General features: G+C 25.9%; 1 protein-coding gene across 3 annotated transcripts in view; it reads left to right on the top strand.

Moving 5' to 3' along the window:
* The first annotated feature begins 255 nt into the window (after positions 1–255).
* Positions 256–18,324, top strand: part of LOC142326184 (putative 2-oxoadipate dehydrogenase complex component E1 homolog) — a 59,169-nt gene continuing 41,100 nt past the window's right edge. The window contains exons 1-6 of one of the 3 annotated variants that reach the window (XM_075368457.1): positions 256–456; positions 3,295–3,415; positions 5,479–5,647; positions 8,491–8,710; positions 15,264–15,425; positions 18,077–18,150. In XM_075368457.1, the coding sequence (XP_075224572.1) occupies positions 327–456; positions 3,295–3,415; positions 5,479–5,647; positions 8,491–8,710; positions 15,264–15,425; positions 18,077–18,150 (876 nt within the window). In that variant the 5' untranslated portion in view covers positions 256–326. Of the gene's footprint in view, positions 457–3,294; positions 3,416–5,478; positions 5,648–8,490; positions 8,711–9,442; positions 10,160–12,196; positions 12,262–15,263; positions 15,426–18,076; positions 18,151–18,324 lie in introns of those variants that run through there. The other 2 variants (XM_075368458.1, XM_075368459.1) reach the window with 2 other exon arrangements.

Genomic DNA, 18,324 nt, shown 5'->3' with positions numbered 1-18,324 from the left:
ATATATATATATATATATACACATGCTTTAACTAATGTTCTCATTAATCTGTAACACCAGCAGATAGTAAAAATGCTTATGTAATGCTTATCAACTAAATTAGTAAATTTAATCAAGAGCTAGACATCTCATAACAAACTCTCATTTCCCCTGCTCTCACTTATCTTTATATACACTTTGAACTTGTTCACATGTATTTTATCAGTTGTAATTTTAACTTTTACTCTTCATTTCTATTTATACAATATTGATCTTTACATTTCTATTTATAGATTATTGATTGTGATTTTTTTCAAACACAAATTTCAATAAGAAATTTTTGTACTATGTACAAATTTAAATTATGTCATATATGTTCAAAACTTATAGTAAACATAAATAAATTTAACAAAAGGAATTACCATTTTACTAATGGTATTTATGGATACAAGTCAAAATTGCCAACAAAATATCCAGGTAACCATAAATTATTATCAAAATATTATATTTCAATTTAACATTAGGAAGTAATTTGAAATCTTTAACTAAGAATTAATAGGTTGTTAAAAAGTAGAAAAAATTAATAATGATTTCAGATTAGTTATATTACTGTTGAATTTATTTTAATGATAAATATTTTTTCATGTTTCATTACATTAACAGAAGTACTATTGTTTATAAGTCGTTCATTTTTCCCTGTAATGAATTTTTTTCTTGTCTGCAAATTTAAATTTTTTTAGGTTATGCTATACATTCTGTCATTTTTTAATATCATGGTTTTGCTTTAAGGTTAGATCATATTTAATTATTTAGTAGGTCTACTACCTTATAACATATAATTTTTTTACAACGTGGAAAGTTATTTCAATATTATTTTACATCCCTTTCTATTCTGTTCTAAGCCTTACATTTTAAAATATTTACTGACAGTTTACTACATCCTACAACCAAGTTTTATCTACTTGTATATGGTAATTTGTCTTTACGTACTGTTTTTATTTTGTAAATTTCTCTCTATAGAGAGGCCACAACGTTCCTTTCCCATGCAAAAAAGTAAATATGAATTGTTTGTCATTAGTTTATTTAATATATTTACTCATAAAATTTACTTTAAATTACATCTGTATCTGCTCCTCCATTACATGTGCACAGTTTTATCAGTCGCCAAGTACATTTATATATTCTATTCCATGATGAAGGATCAAAGTTGTAAAAATATTTTTTGATTGCAATTTTCAGCTTATCAACAATCCTTCATGACAAATTGGTGATTTTTTCATTGAATTTGCCCCAAAAAACACTTGTCACAGGTTACTAAATTTAGACTTGTAGGAGACCACTGAATTTCAGAGTCCATACTAATCCATGACCCTTCAAAATATTAATTTAAAAAGTTCATTACTGACTGAGTATAATGAACTGGAGCTCCATCTTGCTGTAAAATGGGAGCTAATTTCATACCAATCAATGAAAGCCAAGGAATAAAATAATTTTCAAGCACGTTAAGGTATTAAATGCAATTAAAAGTTTCTTCAAAAAATTATGGTCCTATCAGATAGTTTCAGATTTGATGTGGTCCCACATCATTACATAGTGGGTGATCTATGTTTTTCTCATAAAAATGAGAAATTTATTTACAAAAAATATATGTTCTAAGATCTGTTACTAAGATAAATTGCACACTCAGAGAAAAAACTGATTTCCATAATTGTACATTGGAAAATGTTTTAGAGACAAGTCTAAATACTCTCATGCATTCAAACACTAGCAACAAGTCTTCAGTTAAATACTCATTTGTGAATGCCATTTTAAAATAAAAAAATTTAAAACACTATTCAACAAATTTCTTTGATCAAAAAACTTCATCAAAAAACTCATTAACACAAGCAGGGTTAAAGAGTTTAAACCTGAAATCTTTTTTTAATATTTTCTGAACTGCTGAATAGGGAACATTTAACTCTGAAGACCATTTCCTGGTTGACTTAAGAGAATTCCTCAACAATATCAGAGCTACTCATCAACTGGAAAGACGTCCAGATTGTTTCAAATCAAGGTCTAATTTTGGTGGAAAAGACTTTTTTACTGTTTCTGGAGTGTTACTACTGATGGAGTTTCTTTACCAAAACTCTGAATGAATCTGCTTTTTATTTCCATAGTTTACAAATGAAAACTATGGATCCAAACACTAGCAACAAGTCATTTTTCAATTGAATAGTCGCTTGTGAATAGCATTTTAAAACACAACACAAATCAAAATTCTCACTGAACAGATGAAAATAATACCAACTTTTAACAAACCTGGCACTTTATTGAATAAATGAAAGCAGCTGAACGATCTTAATTAACCTTTACAATTACTTGACGACATATGTGTTACCAATCTATATGATATATCATGGAAAGAGAGTTTGTGGCCATTACATAATGCTGATTTTACTAACTCAGGATATATTAATATATGACCCAACAACCTAATTTTTTTTAAAATCTTGGGTCTTAATATCCATAATGTTTTGTGTTTTAAAATACTGAGAAGTTTTTAAAATTGACTATGGTACTTTAAAATTAAAATTATAAAAACTTTAAATATGTCTGACTTAGTTTTCACCCTTTGTTCAATTTCTTCAGAAGTTGCCACGGAGGACTGAGGGTTATGGTGCTACTTTTTGTGGTTATGATATTTCAAAGTTCTTTATTATCTATGATGTTGTCAAAGAATGTGTATAAATGATTTAAATTAGTTTCAATAATGTATTTGTTAACTGAAAAACATACAAGTGTGTTTAATTTGCATCCCTTACTGTTATGTATAAGATTTTCTTACTTTTTTTTTAACGTTTTAATGCATATATGCCTTATTTCAATGAGGTGGTTTGTGAAAGTGGATTCAGTGATAGAGCTTTTCTGGTTTTTATTATACGATTATGAAAGGCTACTTTCTGTTTGATCTTTGTAGACCTTATTACAGTGTGAGCAGTCAGCTTTATGTACCCCAGTTAATCAAATTTCTTGGTTTGTTTATGAGAGATTTTATATGAAGATGTATACAATCTTTTATTAATGGTTTGCAGTTTTATAGACTGCTTTTTTTAAAGTTTGGGCAGTTTGTTTTAGTGTGGTTTTTAATTCAAGTTATTGCTATGAATCAGTTGTTTTAGTTTGTTTTGTTTTGAAATTTATGTAGTTATTTGTCCATTGGTATTCTTTGTGTCAGTCTGCTTCAGCTAAATATTTTATTGTATGTTAATTTTTCCTGTAATTAAATTGCTTAAAAGTTACTCTGGTAATTTATATGTATGTATTTCTCTGTTTCAGTTAATGATGATGTGTTAAAATTAAGAAGAAACTCAATAAATCTTTACCAGTTTGTAAATGCATATAGAGAACATGGTCACAAAAAAGCAAAAATAAACCCTGTTGTGTGTGAACATGAAAGGTAAACTGATATTAATTTTAGTAATTTAAGATGTAAATATGAATTAAATCTAACAAGATCTACAAAAAGTATTTAATCAATAAAAGTTTATTAATAAAATGATAGCTTAGAGAAGTTTTTTAAAACTTTTATAAGATTTCAGAGGTACAATTACAAATTCCTTTCTCTCTAAATATCACTAAGTAAACTTATCTAATGTTTTTAGAAGTTGAAATTTGTTTGAAAACAAGAGCTGTTTCCTTTCTTTTACTGAGAGATTAAAAAATGATAATGTTCAAATTCATAAATGCTTTTATTTTATTATTTAAGTTAATAATAAGCCAGCCTCTTATTATAGCTGTAATTAAATATTTTGTCTTTTAAATAAGGAGTCATGTTAAAAATGAATTATCAAAACCTGAAAGGAACTGCAGTTCTGCGAACCTCAGTTAACAGTTTTTTTGTTATTTGAGTCTAGGGAAGATCAATTACTTTATGAAGTTTTCAGATGTGGCAAGTCATAGGGTAATATAATAACAGACATGAAAAAACTGAATAAAGTTATTCTTTATTTTATCTTCTATGTGGTTCAAAATGCAAATGCTGGTGTATCCTTTTCAAACTTAAATAAGGAACTGTGTCCAGAGGCAGGTGATAAACTGAATCTGTATAATCTAATGGAATTCACACACCCATAATATTTCCTGGAATGACAGTGGAAAGTATGAAGTAATGATAAAGTAAGAATTAAATTTTGATAGATGAAATTATTTTTTATGAATTGAATTGCCATGAACCTGGCAGGAGTTCTCTTTGGATAAGTTACTGCTTGCAGTAAATTTTTAGTGGCTAATGACAAAAGCAGTTGATGCCAGTTGAAAAAGGAAAGTTAATGGCATTGATTTTTTAATGGATAAAAGTATTTCATATAGGATGGTACATAGAATGGGTCAATAATTTTGAATTGCTAATATATTCTATATGTTAAACATTAAATTTTTCAACCACGCAAACAGTGAATAACTTGGCTCAAGTCAACTAAGTATCTGAATTCAGTTTACAGTAATCAACTTGCAGACACATCGGAATATTGCAACTTTATAGAAAGTTCTTAAAGGGATTTTTAAACAAGTTTAAATTTCATTTATAAAAATTCAAGTTACCAAAAATCTCTATCTAATAAGTCAACAAATGAGAGTTAACAATTTCTAGCATTATTCATAAGTAGGATTGCACCATATTTGACGTTCTGATTTTATCGGTCATGAGGAACAAAATTCAATTTAGAAAGTTTTATCAACCATCAGAATGTGAAATAATGAATCATTAAAAATCTTTATAACACTATTGAAAAACTTTTGCAATCTCCTTGTTTAATTGTTGAATTTGTAATTTTAAAATTATGGATATGTTCTCTTTGCAGAAAATCACTGGAGAAACGGGCAACATATTTTCACAGTTATTTATGTTATAGTGTTGCAATCTTCCAATCTTCTGTTCATTGAAGAGGGAAAAAATTTACTTCAATTAGAACTGCAGGCTTTGCATAAACTGATCATAATAGCACAATGTTCATATAAAACAAGTTCAAATTTCTCATATGATGATATGTTGATGCACAGGGTGGGATATGGATTGCAGGACCAGTGGCTGGTTTCTTGCTAGCTATGAAATCCTATTGTGGTATTTTATCTCTTCACTGTACTATTAGCAGTGCCAAAACAATTTCATATACCCCAGGAAGAACTACTGGGTATTTATATTTTTACGTTTTCTAACTTTAATGAGCATTAATCTTATAATTTTTAATGCCATAAAATATCATATAGCCATATTTATTTTGATTGATTAATTGCAGTAGTTTTTTCTACAATATTACAAAATGAAAGCTTTTTATTTGTGAGTTGGTCATATGCCACAAATTTATTAATAATTTCCTTGGGAAAAAATTAACTATAAAGTATCAGAAATGGTAATATAAACTTAAAAAAAACTTAATACTTTATATGTTATTTTTGCAGATATCTTTAAAATTGCCTGTTGTTTTTCTGTTATATTTAACTAAAAATAACTTTATGTTACAGTACTGTTCCAGAACTTAATCCAAAAAGATATGGATTAAATGATAATGAAATTTATCAATTATCCAGTATTATTGAAACTAGTAAAAATGAAGCATCATTAGGTGAAATAATACATCTGCTTGAGAGTATTTATTGTAATACTTTAAGTGCTGAATTCTATTGCATTCAGGTACATTAATATTATTTATTTTAGTAAACTACCAGTTTAGTGTTTGTAATAATTATAATCTCTAGATATATATAAAAATTTGGCTGATTTAGAGTCGGATGCCAGACTAGAGGTAGTCTACACTTTCATCAGAGGAGTGTAGACTAGATCATGAGTGCTTAGTCCTCTCATGTACCCACCCTCAATGATATTCATGATTATATTAATAATTAACAAATACCATTAACTTTGTAAAATTCTTTTTTTTAAATTGTATAATTATAATTAGTTGGAATTCAAAATGATATATAGTACAAATTGTGAATGATCAGTTGTTATTACTAACACTAAGCCAAAATATTATTTATATTCATGTATTTTATTTTCACTTCCTATTTTTAAATCATATTTTATTCGTTTAATAAAAATTAACTGTGTTTAGTAGAAATATTAGACAAACAGTACATTTATGCTTCTTCATTATGTAATCTAAATACACTAATATGTACCCATATCATGATGTATTCAGTTAACACATGTGGCGTGAAGGGAATCTTATATTCCAAACCAAAACTATGATTCTATGCTTAAAATATAGTTGCTATAACCTTTATAGATATTTCACCTTGCAGTTGCATGGGACAAAGAGCAGTAGAGTAATCCACGATTTTATCAAAAATTGCTTACCAAACGCATTGTGAAATTGGCAATAAAATCCAAAATTGTTATGTTAATATCAAAAGTAAAATTAATCTATTGGGAGAAAAAACAAAAAATGAGCTCATTCATCCAACACTAAAAAAAATACTCCTTAAACAGAAAACAGTAAAAACTGCATAAACAGAAAATTAAATAATTTTGAGTAACATATGTATTTATTTGTATGTTTTTATAATTTATATATATATATATGTATATATATATTTTTTTTTAAATTATATATTATATATATGTATATTTAAACGGATATATATTTATTTTTAAACATATTATGTTTAAATGTATATATTTTTGTTTTTTTTTTTAAATAAAATAATTTTAAATTTAAGAAAGAATATTATAAGAACTGAAAATAAAATAGTTAATAAAAAAATCCTTATTTGTTCATTTAATTCCTTTAACACAGAAAATAGTTTTAGTGGACCATTTTACTTTCTGAATGCATTCATTTATAATTAATATTTTTATTATTAAAACATAGCTGATTTGTAGTGTAATATATTATGACTAATTATAATCAGGCATAGATTATAATTACTATTGCTTTATTAGGATTATTGCCTATTGCTTTATTAGGAATTTATTTTATTTACATACATCCAGTATTTTTACATGGCAAAACTAATTATTTAACTGAACCATTGTAATTTTTTTTCAAATTTTATTCTAATGTCTTTTACTGTTAAGTAATGTGTAATATAATATGAAAATAAAATATTTAACTGAGGTAATCAATATTCTATACTGTGCAATTTATTACAAGCTCTTATTGAAATCATATAATTAAATTATTTTTTCCTAGAAGAGGTTCATGGCATCTCCATGAATTATTGAGGAGATACGCCTCTCTGTATATCAATGAATGAGGTGATTAAATTTAAAATTATATTAAAAACAGTTCAAAATAGCAGTAATCTAATAATTTGCAATAAAGACAAATCTTTAAATTAATCCTGTAATCAAAGAAACTACTATTGATAATACTCTTTTATTGTATATTATGCCAATAATTAATTTTAAAATGTTTGCTTTAATCACTTTATTAATTGTTGTTTAGTAAATAATAGTAGTCACTTAAAAAAAAAAAAATTGTTAAGGGTTTTTTTGTCAGACATATTTAATAAAAAGATGTTTGTACAAAAAAATAAATAAGAAGTACAATATAAGTGTAAACATTTACTGTATTATTCATCCTCATGATCACTAGCCAATTTGTTTTTGAAAAATGAATTGCACAGTATTATTACAATACAAAATAATGAGAAATAATTAGATTGCAAAAAGTATTTCACAAAGACAAAAAATTATGATCACCTCAACAACAAACTGCACTTACAGTAAAATAAACATCAAAATACTCTCGCACATCTGCATAAATTTGTAAAGATTTAACATTATATAAAATAACTAGTGAGACTAATATACAAGACTAATAACTAGAGAGACTAATATACTCTCTACACATAAATTTAGTGAACAATTCTAGTCCAAACCATGTACATAATTTGATTGACATTTGTTTAGTTTAAACAATTAAAATATTTTGCTTTTGTCTTAATATCTCCCACATTCTTAATCCACATTTCTTATAATATTACCTTAATTTTTTAACATAGCTTACAATAGAGAATAACTAGTTATTAGTGGCTTGTAGAAAACACTTAATCAAATTCATTTCCTTGAATGAAATGATTACTTACACAATATCTACAATTTTACTGTATGATGTTTAGATAATACAGATTGTTTGTTGAAAGCACTGCAAATAATGGTTAAAAAATAATAATGTTTAAAAAAATTAAGCAAAAATATAAAATGATTAAATATAAAACAACTACTTTCAAAAAATTGGTACTCTTTCTTTCATAGTATCTTTTGGAAGTAATTAGTAGTACCTTTTGTTAGTAGGCTCACCAATAGCACTGTTGTAAATGGTGACTGTCTTAAAAAATAGGAATCCCTTAAATAACTAATTGAATAATATATCCAAGCTATGTTTTTATTCATTTAATGGATTGTATTTCTAAAATTGTATGGGTTTGTAAATTTTATATATTTATCTAAATAAATACATATTTTAATATATATGTCATGTTTATAGAAAGCATTTTTGGCATTTTTAAAGCATTTTTTTAATGCATTAGAATGAAGAGGAAAGAGAATGGCTGCATTCACATTATGAAAAAATATTACAAGATGATTTGGAAAGTAATATTGAAAAAGAGATAGCAAAAGAAATGCTCAAATCACAAGCATTTGATAAATTTCTTGCAACAAAATTTGTTTCACTGAAACGGTATAGTGCTGAAGGTGCTGAAAGTATGTTGGCATTTTTTATCGAACTTTTCCAAACTTTGTCACAAGGTAAGTGCTTTATAAATAATTAGTAAAAAGATGTAAATTTTATAAATTTCTAATAGATTTAATATTTTATTTGTTATTCCATTTTCATATATAACAATATTTATAATAATACAAGATAGTAACTATTTATAATAATCTATGGATAGATTGTCCTCTTGTAATATATAGTGCCCAAAAGAAGACAGTAAAAAAAGCAAAAAAAAATTAAATTTTATTATTACTATTTTTTTTGGTTTTTGTTAGTTAAAGTTATAAAAAATAATATTTATTGGTTATCTGGTTTTATATTGGTGGTTCTTGCCTGATTTAAATCTGAAATATACCAACTCTGTTCAGAAGCACTTCCTGTGCGAGTAGCTTGTTTCTTCATTTTTCATGCTTTCTTCCTATGATACTATAGAAATTTTCAGAACCATTTGCCCTAACTCTATTTGAGGTAAGTATAACCTAAATAATTGTTTAGCTACGTCTGGTATGTATTAGATGTTGATTTATACAATTAAAATGTGAGCAGGCCCTTATCTTTGTTATGTCATAGCTATGTGACAAATCTAGATTTGGTATGTATAATGTAGAACCTTTGATTTTGGGGTTTAACTTAAATTTTTAAGAACAATTTTTTTTTTTTATACAGTATAAATTCTAAATTGTTTTTTCTTTGTTAAATAGGTAAAAACTGCTTAAAAGCTGTAAATTATTTTATGTTAATGCTTTAAAACAAGTTATAGTATAAATAAAACCACTATTCCAGTTGATAATGTGGTTGTTTTTCTTTCGGAAGATATATTGCACCACAGTAACATTAAATAATAAAAGAAATAATAAACAGTGAGTGCTACTTTTGGGTCAAAAAAAATAACTCCAATATTTCGAAGGCAATGAGAAAGTAATCTGAAAATCTGAGAATAGGAACCAAATAAATGGATTTGACTGTATGTATATAATACATACATAGTATCTGGAAAGTAATATTTCATTAAACTTTTTCCAATAGAAAGAAGCTTAACATAGTAAAATAGCACAGGGTTAAAAATTATTGTACAGAAAGAGAAGTTTACTAACAGCAAAAGGTATTGATCTGATAACAAGGAAATATTCGTACATGATGAAAGTTTACTCTGAAGTATTTGTGTAAATGCCTCAGGCATGGATCTTTAGAAAAATAGAAAAGGATAAACTTAAGACTTTTGAGATATGTTATTGAGGAGAATTTAGAAGATTTTTTGGAAAATGAGGAGGTACTAACAAGAGTGGTTCAAAAAAGAACATTTCTATCAACAATAGTGAAAAGAAGGAGAAGTATGATTAGCCAATTGCTTTGATATGCTAGCTAATTTATAATGTTGATAGAGAGTTTAATGGAAGGAAGAAAGGTGAAAGGAAGACCTAGACAAGAGAGAGGAAGAAGGATTAGGGAGAAGAAGCATGAAGTGAAGGAAGGAGAACAATGTAAGTAATTTAAGACTGGCTTTGAACACAAAACTGGATGGCCCATAAACCATTGGCTTGAGGAGAAAAAAATATTGATGTAGGTATTATTACAATGATATTATCAAGAGGTGTAAGAGATTTTTCTCAAGAAATAAATTAAGTATAAAACTTATATTTTGTAATAATTAGTAATTAAAATGATGAAGGTACTTGTACAAATAATCTATATTGCATTTAGTGTAAGTGATATTTTATTTTAAACAGGTTTGATACAGTATAAACTATCTCATTTAAACATTATTACTGTTCAAGATTTCTAGGTGTTCTTGTGCCCAATTATTTTTATTTTCACTGAACATGTAGGTATCATTTGCTGAAAAATGTGCTCTAAAATTTCCTTGAGACACATTAGTAAATGTGTAATCTGATGTAACGCTAAAAAATTGCACTTTGGTGTTATTTCTGTATATTTCTTATGGCTTAGCTGTTAGGGTAGATTACATTTTTTATTTTTTGCTTCAAAAAAAGCCAAGTAGATTGATATTTAATATCATTCATAGAATATCTTTGGTAAAGATATTTAAAAAATAACAATGTTATAATGGTCTTCTCTTTGTTTGTGTTTCATTTGTGTTTTATTATTAAAAGAGGTAACAGAAATAATAATTTTAATGACAATATCCACAGCTACGACATATGTCAGAATCATATAGTCCATCATATTTAAAATAATTTAAATTAATCAATAAATACATTTTTTATTCTGATTAGTGCACAATAATAAAATACAGATCATATCTTTATAAGGAAAACTATAAATATAAAAACAAACTATAAAAAAACTGGATGAAAATAATATAAAAAAGAATATATAAATAACGTTAAGATAGATTAAACATAAAAAATGTTTAAAAAACATTTCACAATTCAGATGGTGCTACTGAAAATTACTTTGAGCACATCCTTGTATACATGTTGAACGGGATAAGGAAAAATCAGGATTTTTTTGTAATTGTTTTTTAAGTAGTATTATCAAAAATTCATTTGACAGAGTAATATTGTTTCAGTAAAAGAATATATTTTAATTGTATTTTAAATAAATTAATGGGAAAATTTTACAAATAGTTTACTAACGTATTAAAAATGGAAGCATAATAAGGCCCTCTCTTGTAAGCCAAAGTATTGTGTTGAGTTATATGCAAACAATTTCCTGTTTGATTTAGTAGGGGTGGAGATTATTTTTTATCAATAAGTGACTATTCTTTTTAGCAAAGACATGGGTAAGTTAACATATTTAATTTTCTAAAAATCTGTCTACACAATTCATATTTATGAGCACCAGATAATGATTTGATAGTCCACTTTTGTGTCTTAAAAAATCATTCTAACCTTTTGAAGAGAGCCCCAAGAGATGACATCATGCTTTTGATGAGAAATACAAAGGCTCATAAAAAACCATTTAATAAAACACAACAAAACACTATGGTTTATGAGTTACATTGAAAGGCCAGCTTTATGTGGGTATTAATTTCTTAATTATGTAAAACTGCTTGATTTTACCTTCTTTAAAAGAAAGTTATGTAATTATTTTATTGAGAATTACATTCTCTGCAGTAGATGTGTTTCTCTAAAACACCTGTGCTGATTTTGATGCGGTTTTTGCATTACATAGGTATCTCCTGTGAGCAAGTTCTTAGATTAATTTTACGGTTGTAAGCCTCCAGAGGATGCTGTAGTATATATGTTTCTTCATAAGAGCTTTTGAATGGCTCTAAGTCCTTCTAACTCCAACAAGGTTACATTATTGTGTGGATTATTAAATAATTTGCATTTACTAATCTTTAAAAATTAATAAATAAAAAGTAAAATTAAACATTTTAAAATCGAAACAAAAAAACCTTAAATAATTAAATAATTGTATTTTTACCTTATAATCTTCTGTAACATTGTGAAATTGTTATTAAGACAATAAAATTTAAGATTTTGATTGACCGTGTGCATGACCCTGTAAACTGTATAGATAAGCTTTAGTTATCATTGTAGACACACACGATGGTTAATCGAAATCTTAAATTTTATTGTCTTAAAAACAATTTCACAATGTCACAGAGGATTATAAGGTAAAAATACAGTTATTTAATCATTTCATGTTTTTTTGTTGTGGGTTTTTAACAATTTTTAATTTTATTTTTTTTATACCATGTATGCTGTATTGATTGTTTGACAATGTGAAATGTTACTTATGTAGTTTATGTGCTATGTTAAAATAAATTAATGTTAAATTAAATCATCTAAAGAAAAATCATATTTGTTCTAAATAGTCATAATAGATAATGAGTAGATGTAGAAAATTAAGTTAAGATATTAAAGGTCCAAGATTTAATTTAAAAAAATGAATTTCAGTGATCAGCATGATAAAACATTTTAAAAGAAAAAAATGTTTGATAATTACAAACATACAAACAAATAGATGGACGGACTGACAGACAAAAAAAAAGTATGCCATCACACACACACACACACACACACACACATACACCATACAGAATCAATCTTTGCAAGTCATTTCAACACAGGTGAAATAGGACAGGTATATAATATGACATTAAATATAATGTAAAAATTTTACAAATAATGCTGAACTGTGCAGCAGAGTGTTAGCATCCCAGTCTTTCATTTGGAAGGTGCCTGGTTTGAAACTTGATCAAGCACGAGATTTTTCATAAACGAAAAAATTCTCATTTTATATTTCTATGCGCAAGCTTATCTAATGAATAAATTATAAAAAAAAAAAAAATCTCTTCACTCTTCAATAATATGATATCTGTGTGTATAAACATGTTAAATTTGATTCAATTGTTTTTAATAAATGAGCAAACACAGCAGCATAAATCAAATATATTATTAAAAAAAAAGGGGTTTAATACTTATTTTGACATTAACTAGAATCATGAAGAACCTTATCAAAAAAGGTACAAAAAGAACTTCTGAAAATATAATTTTCAAGTTATTTTGAAAAAAATAAGTTGCAATTAAGTTAAAATTAGCAGGAATGTGTACGAAATTTCATTAATAAGACTATTATCAGTTTGTGATTGTTGTATAAACAACAAGAAAAAATGAAGTTTTGTAATGGGTGAATTTTTGAAAGTGAATTTTTGTAATGGGTTTATTGATTAATTATGTGTAATATGGTTAGTATTTATTTTCACTAAATATTAAGTTGTCTGATGAAAATTGAATTAAAAAATCAAAACATTGTAAATTAATTAGTGTAATTAATAAATTTTCATCCACATTACTGATAATTTTCACTTAAGATCATTCTAAAAAAGTACCTCCTAAATTTTTTGTTATTTATTAATTTTGAAGTTTCATAACCATGTGATACCTTAATTAATCAATTAGTAAAAAATTAAACCACTGTAAAAAAGTAGTTTAAATTTTAGTAGAAATATTTATCATTTTTCTCATTCTTTATATTAACATCTATTTTACCAAATCTTAGATAATTGTAAATTAAAAACAATTTTAGAAAATGTTTTATAAAATTAATCAGCTACAAAAATTATAACTTCAGTTTTTCAGTTTTTTAAATATACTTTAAACTATAATTATTATAAGTAACTTATATTTTAATTTTTTAAATGTTGTAATTTATTTTACAAATTTACATTTTTATTTTCAAAGAGCCGTTCAATACTTGATAAGTTGGATAGAATTAAATGAGAACTGAAATTTAAATTTGTAGGTTAAGTTGATTGTTATTGAATGCACGTGTATACATCTTAAAATTTATGAAAAATCATGTAAAATACTCACTTCAATACTGCACCTTACAAATTTGCACAATGTATGTTTTTTAATTACACTTTAAAACGTTATTTCAGTAAATAATAATATAATATTATATTCTCAATAAGCATGCAATTCTAGTACATAAAAGTTTTAATGTAATAACACTAAGCTATGAAGTAAGTAACCGATATGTGTAAAAGCAACAAAATAAAAAATTTTCTAGAATCCGATTGTAGCATCAACTACCGGGTCTGACTGATATGCCAAAAATTAAAAAAAAATTTCTAAAATGCAATCACAGCACTGCCTGCCGGATCCAATTGTGAACCTCAACCATTCAAAGATCAACAACAACACATAAATAAATAAATTAATTTAAAAAAAATTTTGTATTGAATCAAATTGTGAATCTAAATCATTCTTGAATCAACTTAATCACAAACACAAAATTTCATCAAAATCAGTCCAACCATTTAGGAGGAGTTCAGTCACATACACACGGACAGAAGAAATATATTTATAAAGATAGTGTCTATTCAAAACCATGTACATTTAAAAAATTATATGGAATAAGATTAAATAATAAAATATAATTAATGCATGCGTACGCATGCATGTGTTATACCAATATACATTACAATTTTCAAGGTATAAAGGTGAGCTGTCAGATCACTCTGCTTATCATAAATGTGAATCACATTGAATGATATTTAGCAAATTAAAAATTTTAATTTATCCATAATTTTACATAAAATGAAAAAAGTAACTAATTAAAACGCTAACATTATATCACTATCAAACCAAACCATGTTTTTTTTAATAAATGAATGACTCTTTTAATGGATATTTTCACCAATCTATGTTTTTTTACAGAAGTGTTACTCTGTCATTGGATTTTATACTTGCTAAAATGATGGCCTCCAAAAGTGTATTCCATCAATACCTTTTAAACTGTGATTTTTCTTTTGGAGACTTATTTATTTAGTTTTTTCATATATTTGCGTTATTATTATTATATGTTTATTATTCTTATAATTAATAAATATTTCTACCACTTCTAATGTATTCATTTTTTCATAATTAATTTTATTACATTGCTCTGATCAATGTTTTTTCAATCAGGATTTTCCTTGATTTGTCCAGGCAAATAAATGCTGAGGCACTTCCTTTTTTTTACTTATCTATTCCTGGTGTGATCTATACAACATATAGATCATATATAAATCATACATAATATAATTATGTATATGTTTAATTTATGTATCAATGAAATATTTTTTTACATGTTATTTATTTATTTATTAATGGTTTATATGAAATGCAGAGGGTGTGAAAGACATTATTATTGGAATGCCTCATCGTGGCCGACTAAATTTATTAACAGGTGTATTACAACTTCCTCCAGTGAAATTATTTCATAAATTAGCTGGCAATTCTGAATTTCCACCATCAGCTAAAGCTACAGGAGATGTTATAAGTCACCTAAGTAAGTATATATAATTTTAATTCATTTTGTTTTAATTTATAAATCTATGTAGAATGTTTTTTAATTAAACTTTGGTCAGTCATTAGGACAATATTTTTTACATATTTTTATTCTCTCAGATGATAAGCTTTGAGATATTACAGGTATTTTATAACATATTAAATTATAAGAGGATATGATTTAGAATGTTATAAAGGACCCTTTTTACCTTATTTTTACTTTAGGTCTATTATAATTAAAAAAATTAATTTCAACTTAATAATAATTAAGTAATAATTACTTTTAATTATTAAGTATATAATTATTAAGTATATAGTTATGTGAGATTCATATTTTTTAGATCATTATTAAAATGAAAAATGAAAAATATTTCGATATGGTATTTAAAAAGGAAGTAGAAAATGATTAGTAACTAATGTTATTTTGCATAATTTCATTAAATGCTTTTGATATTGCTTGTATAATCTGTAATTGGCCTTAATACAAGAAGATTGTCTTTTTCTATGAATTATCTAATCACAACTATGTAATAAAGGTTTTTGATTGCTCATTAAGTTTGATAGTCATTTTGCTTTGTAATCATCTCTAACTATACCATTTTATTAGATTTCAGTTTTTAGATGCTACATACACAAATATGTGTGTGTGATTTTTTGTTATAGTGACCATTGTTTAACTTTTCAACAGTTAAACAAAAAAAAAAAAAAAAAAAAAAAAAATGAAATTTGGCAAATGTTTCTATTTCCAAAAAATATATATTGTTTGGCATAAAATTACCAACTCCAAGCCCTATGAGGGAGCAATTCAAAAATTTAAAATGGAATGATAAGGTAACTGCATTCCATAACTGAATAATGAATATAATAAATAACTGCTGAACAGTTAAACACTAAAAAAAAAAAATTTAGCAATTGATCCTTTTGATTTGACACTTTGACATTAGTTATTGAGGTCAAAGTGATCCATATTTTTGGGTATGAGACCGTTGTTCAGTCTTGGTGCATGCTATTAAAAATTTATTTAAGAAGGATTTTAAAATTTGAAGGTATTTCTGTCAGTTAACACAGCTTCTTTTGGATGCACTTGGCTCCTGATGATTCACTGGCTCCGTACACATTATATAAGCCAGCTCCACATTACATTCAGTCAGTTTTCCTCCAGCCTTCTTCTATCAATCTTCATGGACTCAATGTAGAAACTTACAAAATATATTGTTTAACAATGTATCATTTATGAAATAATTTAAAGCATTTATATACACTTTTACATAATCTTGTATTATTCATTAAAATATTAAAGATCATATCATATGAGTGATAAATTTCTATATTTATTTATTATTTGAATCAGTGGTAAATACATAGAGTAATTACCCTAACCAAGGCACTACATCAAGGTGGATATTATCTCAACAACCATTACTTTGGATTTATTACAGAGTTGTTTGAAACTAGTTATGGAAAATATTAAAAGGTCATCATTTTCATTAAGGTTCTTATAGCTTGACATTTTTTATCAAAATTTTTGTTTTACAATGCCCTTTAAAATTACATATTAAGGTCCACCAGTTCCATTTAAAATCTTTGAGTTGCTCTCTCATAGAGGTTTGTGATGTAGTGATTTCATACCAAAAAGTAAATTTCTTGTAAATAAAAATGTTTGCTAAATTTCATTTTTCTATGTTTAACTGTTGAAAAGTAATTTAATAGTTTCTATACTTACTAACATTATACATTATACATTAAAATAATACATTACATTTAATTTATATCATCAAGTCAGTAAAAAAGATTCCCTTTCAAAATACTTTGGAGATACTTGATTTCATCCTCAGTTAATTATCAAATACAAAATTTTCACATTAAAATTCACACTTTGTCAGTTATAGTTATAAGTTTTTTCTATCAGGGTTCAAATCCTAGACATTTGAGAAAAGGCTAGAAAATGTATCAGTCATAAACAGTTGTAATTAGCCATTAGTCTGAAGTTGATAATAACAAATAAATAAGTTGACTGATTAATGTGTGTTATTAATAGCAGCTTAAGTACAAGACAGATTACTAACAAAATTAAATAATATATCTATCTCTTTCATACTCTATTTGATGTAAAGAATTATACTGTATTTGGAGAGTATTGCATTAGAATGAGTTATTTATAAATTACATATCATAATTTAATCCTATATAAAATTGAAGCAGTATCATACATTCTCATAATAAAAAGAAATGGCTACATTAATTTTTTACTTTATAATACTACCCCAGATTTCTTTTTGGCTGTGCTACACTCAAAGCATCTGAGGTGTAGGAGAAACCAGTTAGTCAGTGTTGATTTCTCTGAGAATAATATCTTGCATAGACAACAGCTGCAATGAACAGAGAAATGAGTTCCTTGCAGTGTTGAATATCATCACCATTTAGTGGGCTTGTCACAGTGAAATATGATAATATATTTAGCCCAGTGAAAAGGCTCAGTGGGAACAACTTTACTCCTTTTTTCCCTAGTAAACCTAGTGTTGAATGCTTATTAATCTACAGAGTAACTAGCTATATCATTTTTGAAAATTACTTGTTGAGTTATGTATGGTCTACTAAAGTTATATTAAATGCTTGCAAATTATTTTTATGAATTTATTTTATTTTTTTCAGTTACATCAATTGATATTGAATTAAGTGGCAATGAAATACATGTGACAACATTATATAATCCTTCACATCTGGAGGTATGAAATACAGTATTTTGTAATTTTATAAATATTTAAAAAAACAAAAAGTTCTGACTTTACTTTTTTCAATGACACTTTTTATTTCTTTCAAATTAGATAGAAATTAGTCAACTTTCCTTGGTGTGTGTCTGGTTGAACTGTTTTTCTGAACATCACTTAAGAAGTACAGAT

The sequence above is a fragment of the Lycorma delicatula genome, chromosome 6 (genome assembly GCF_047948215.1).
Source record: "Lycorma delicatula isolate Av1 chromosome 6, ASM4794821v1, whole genome shotgun sequence".
Taxonomy (NCBI): Eukaryota; Metazoa; Arthropoda; class Insecta; order Hemiptera; family Fulgoridae; genus Lycorma; species Lycorma delicatula.
This window is presented reverse-complemented; position numbering and strand designations above follow the sequence as displayed.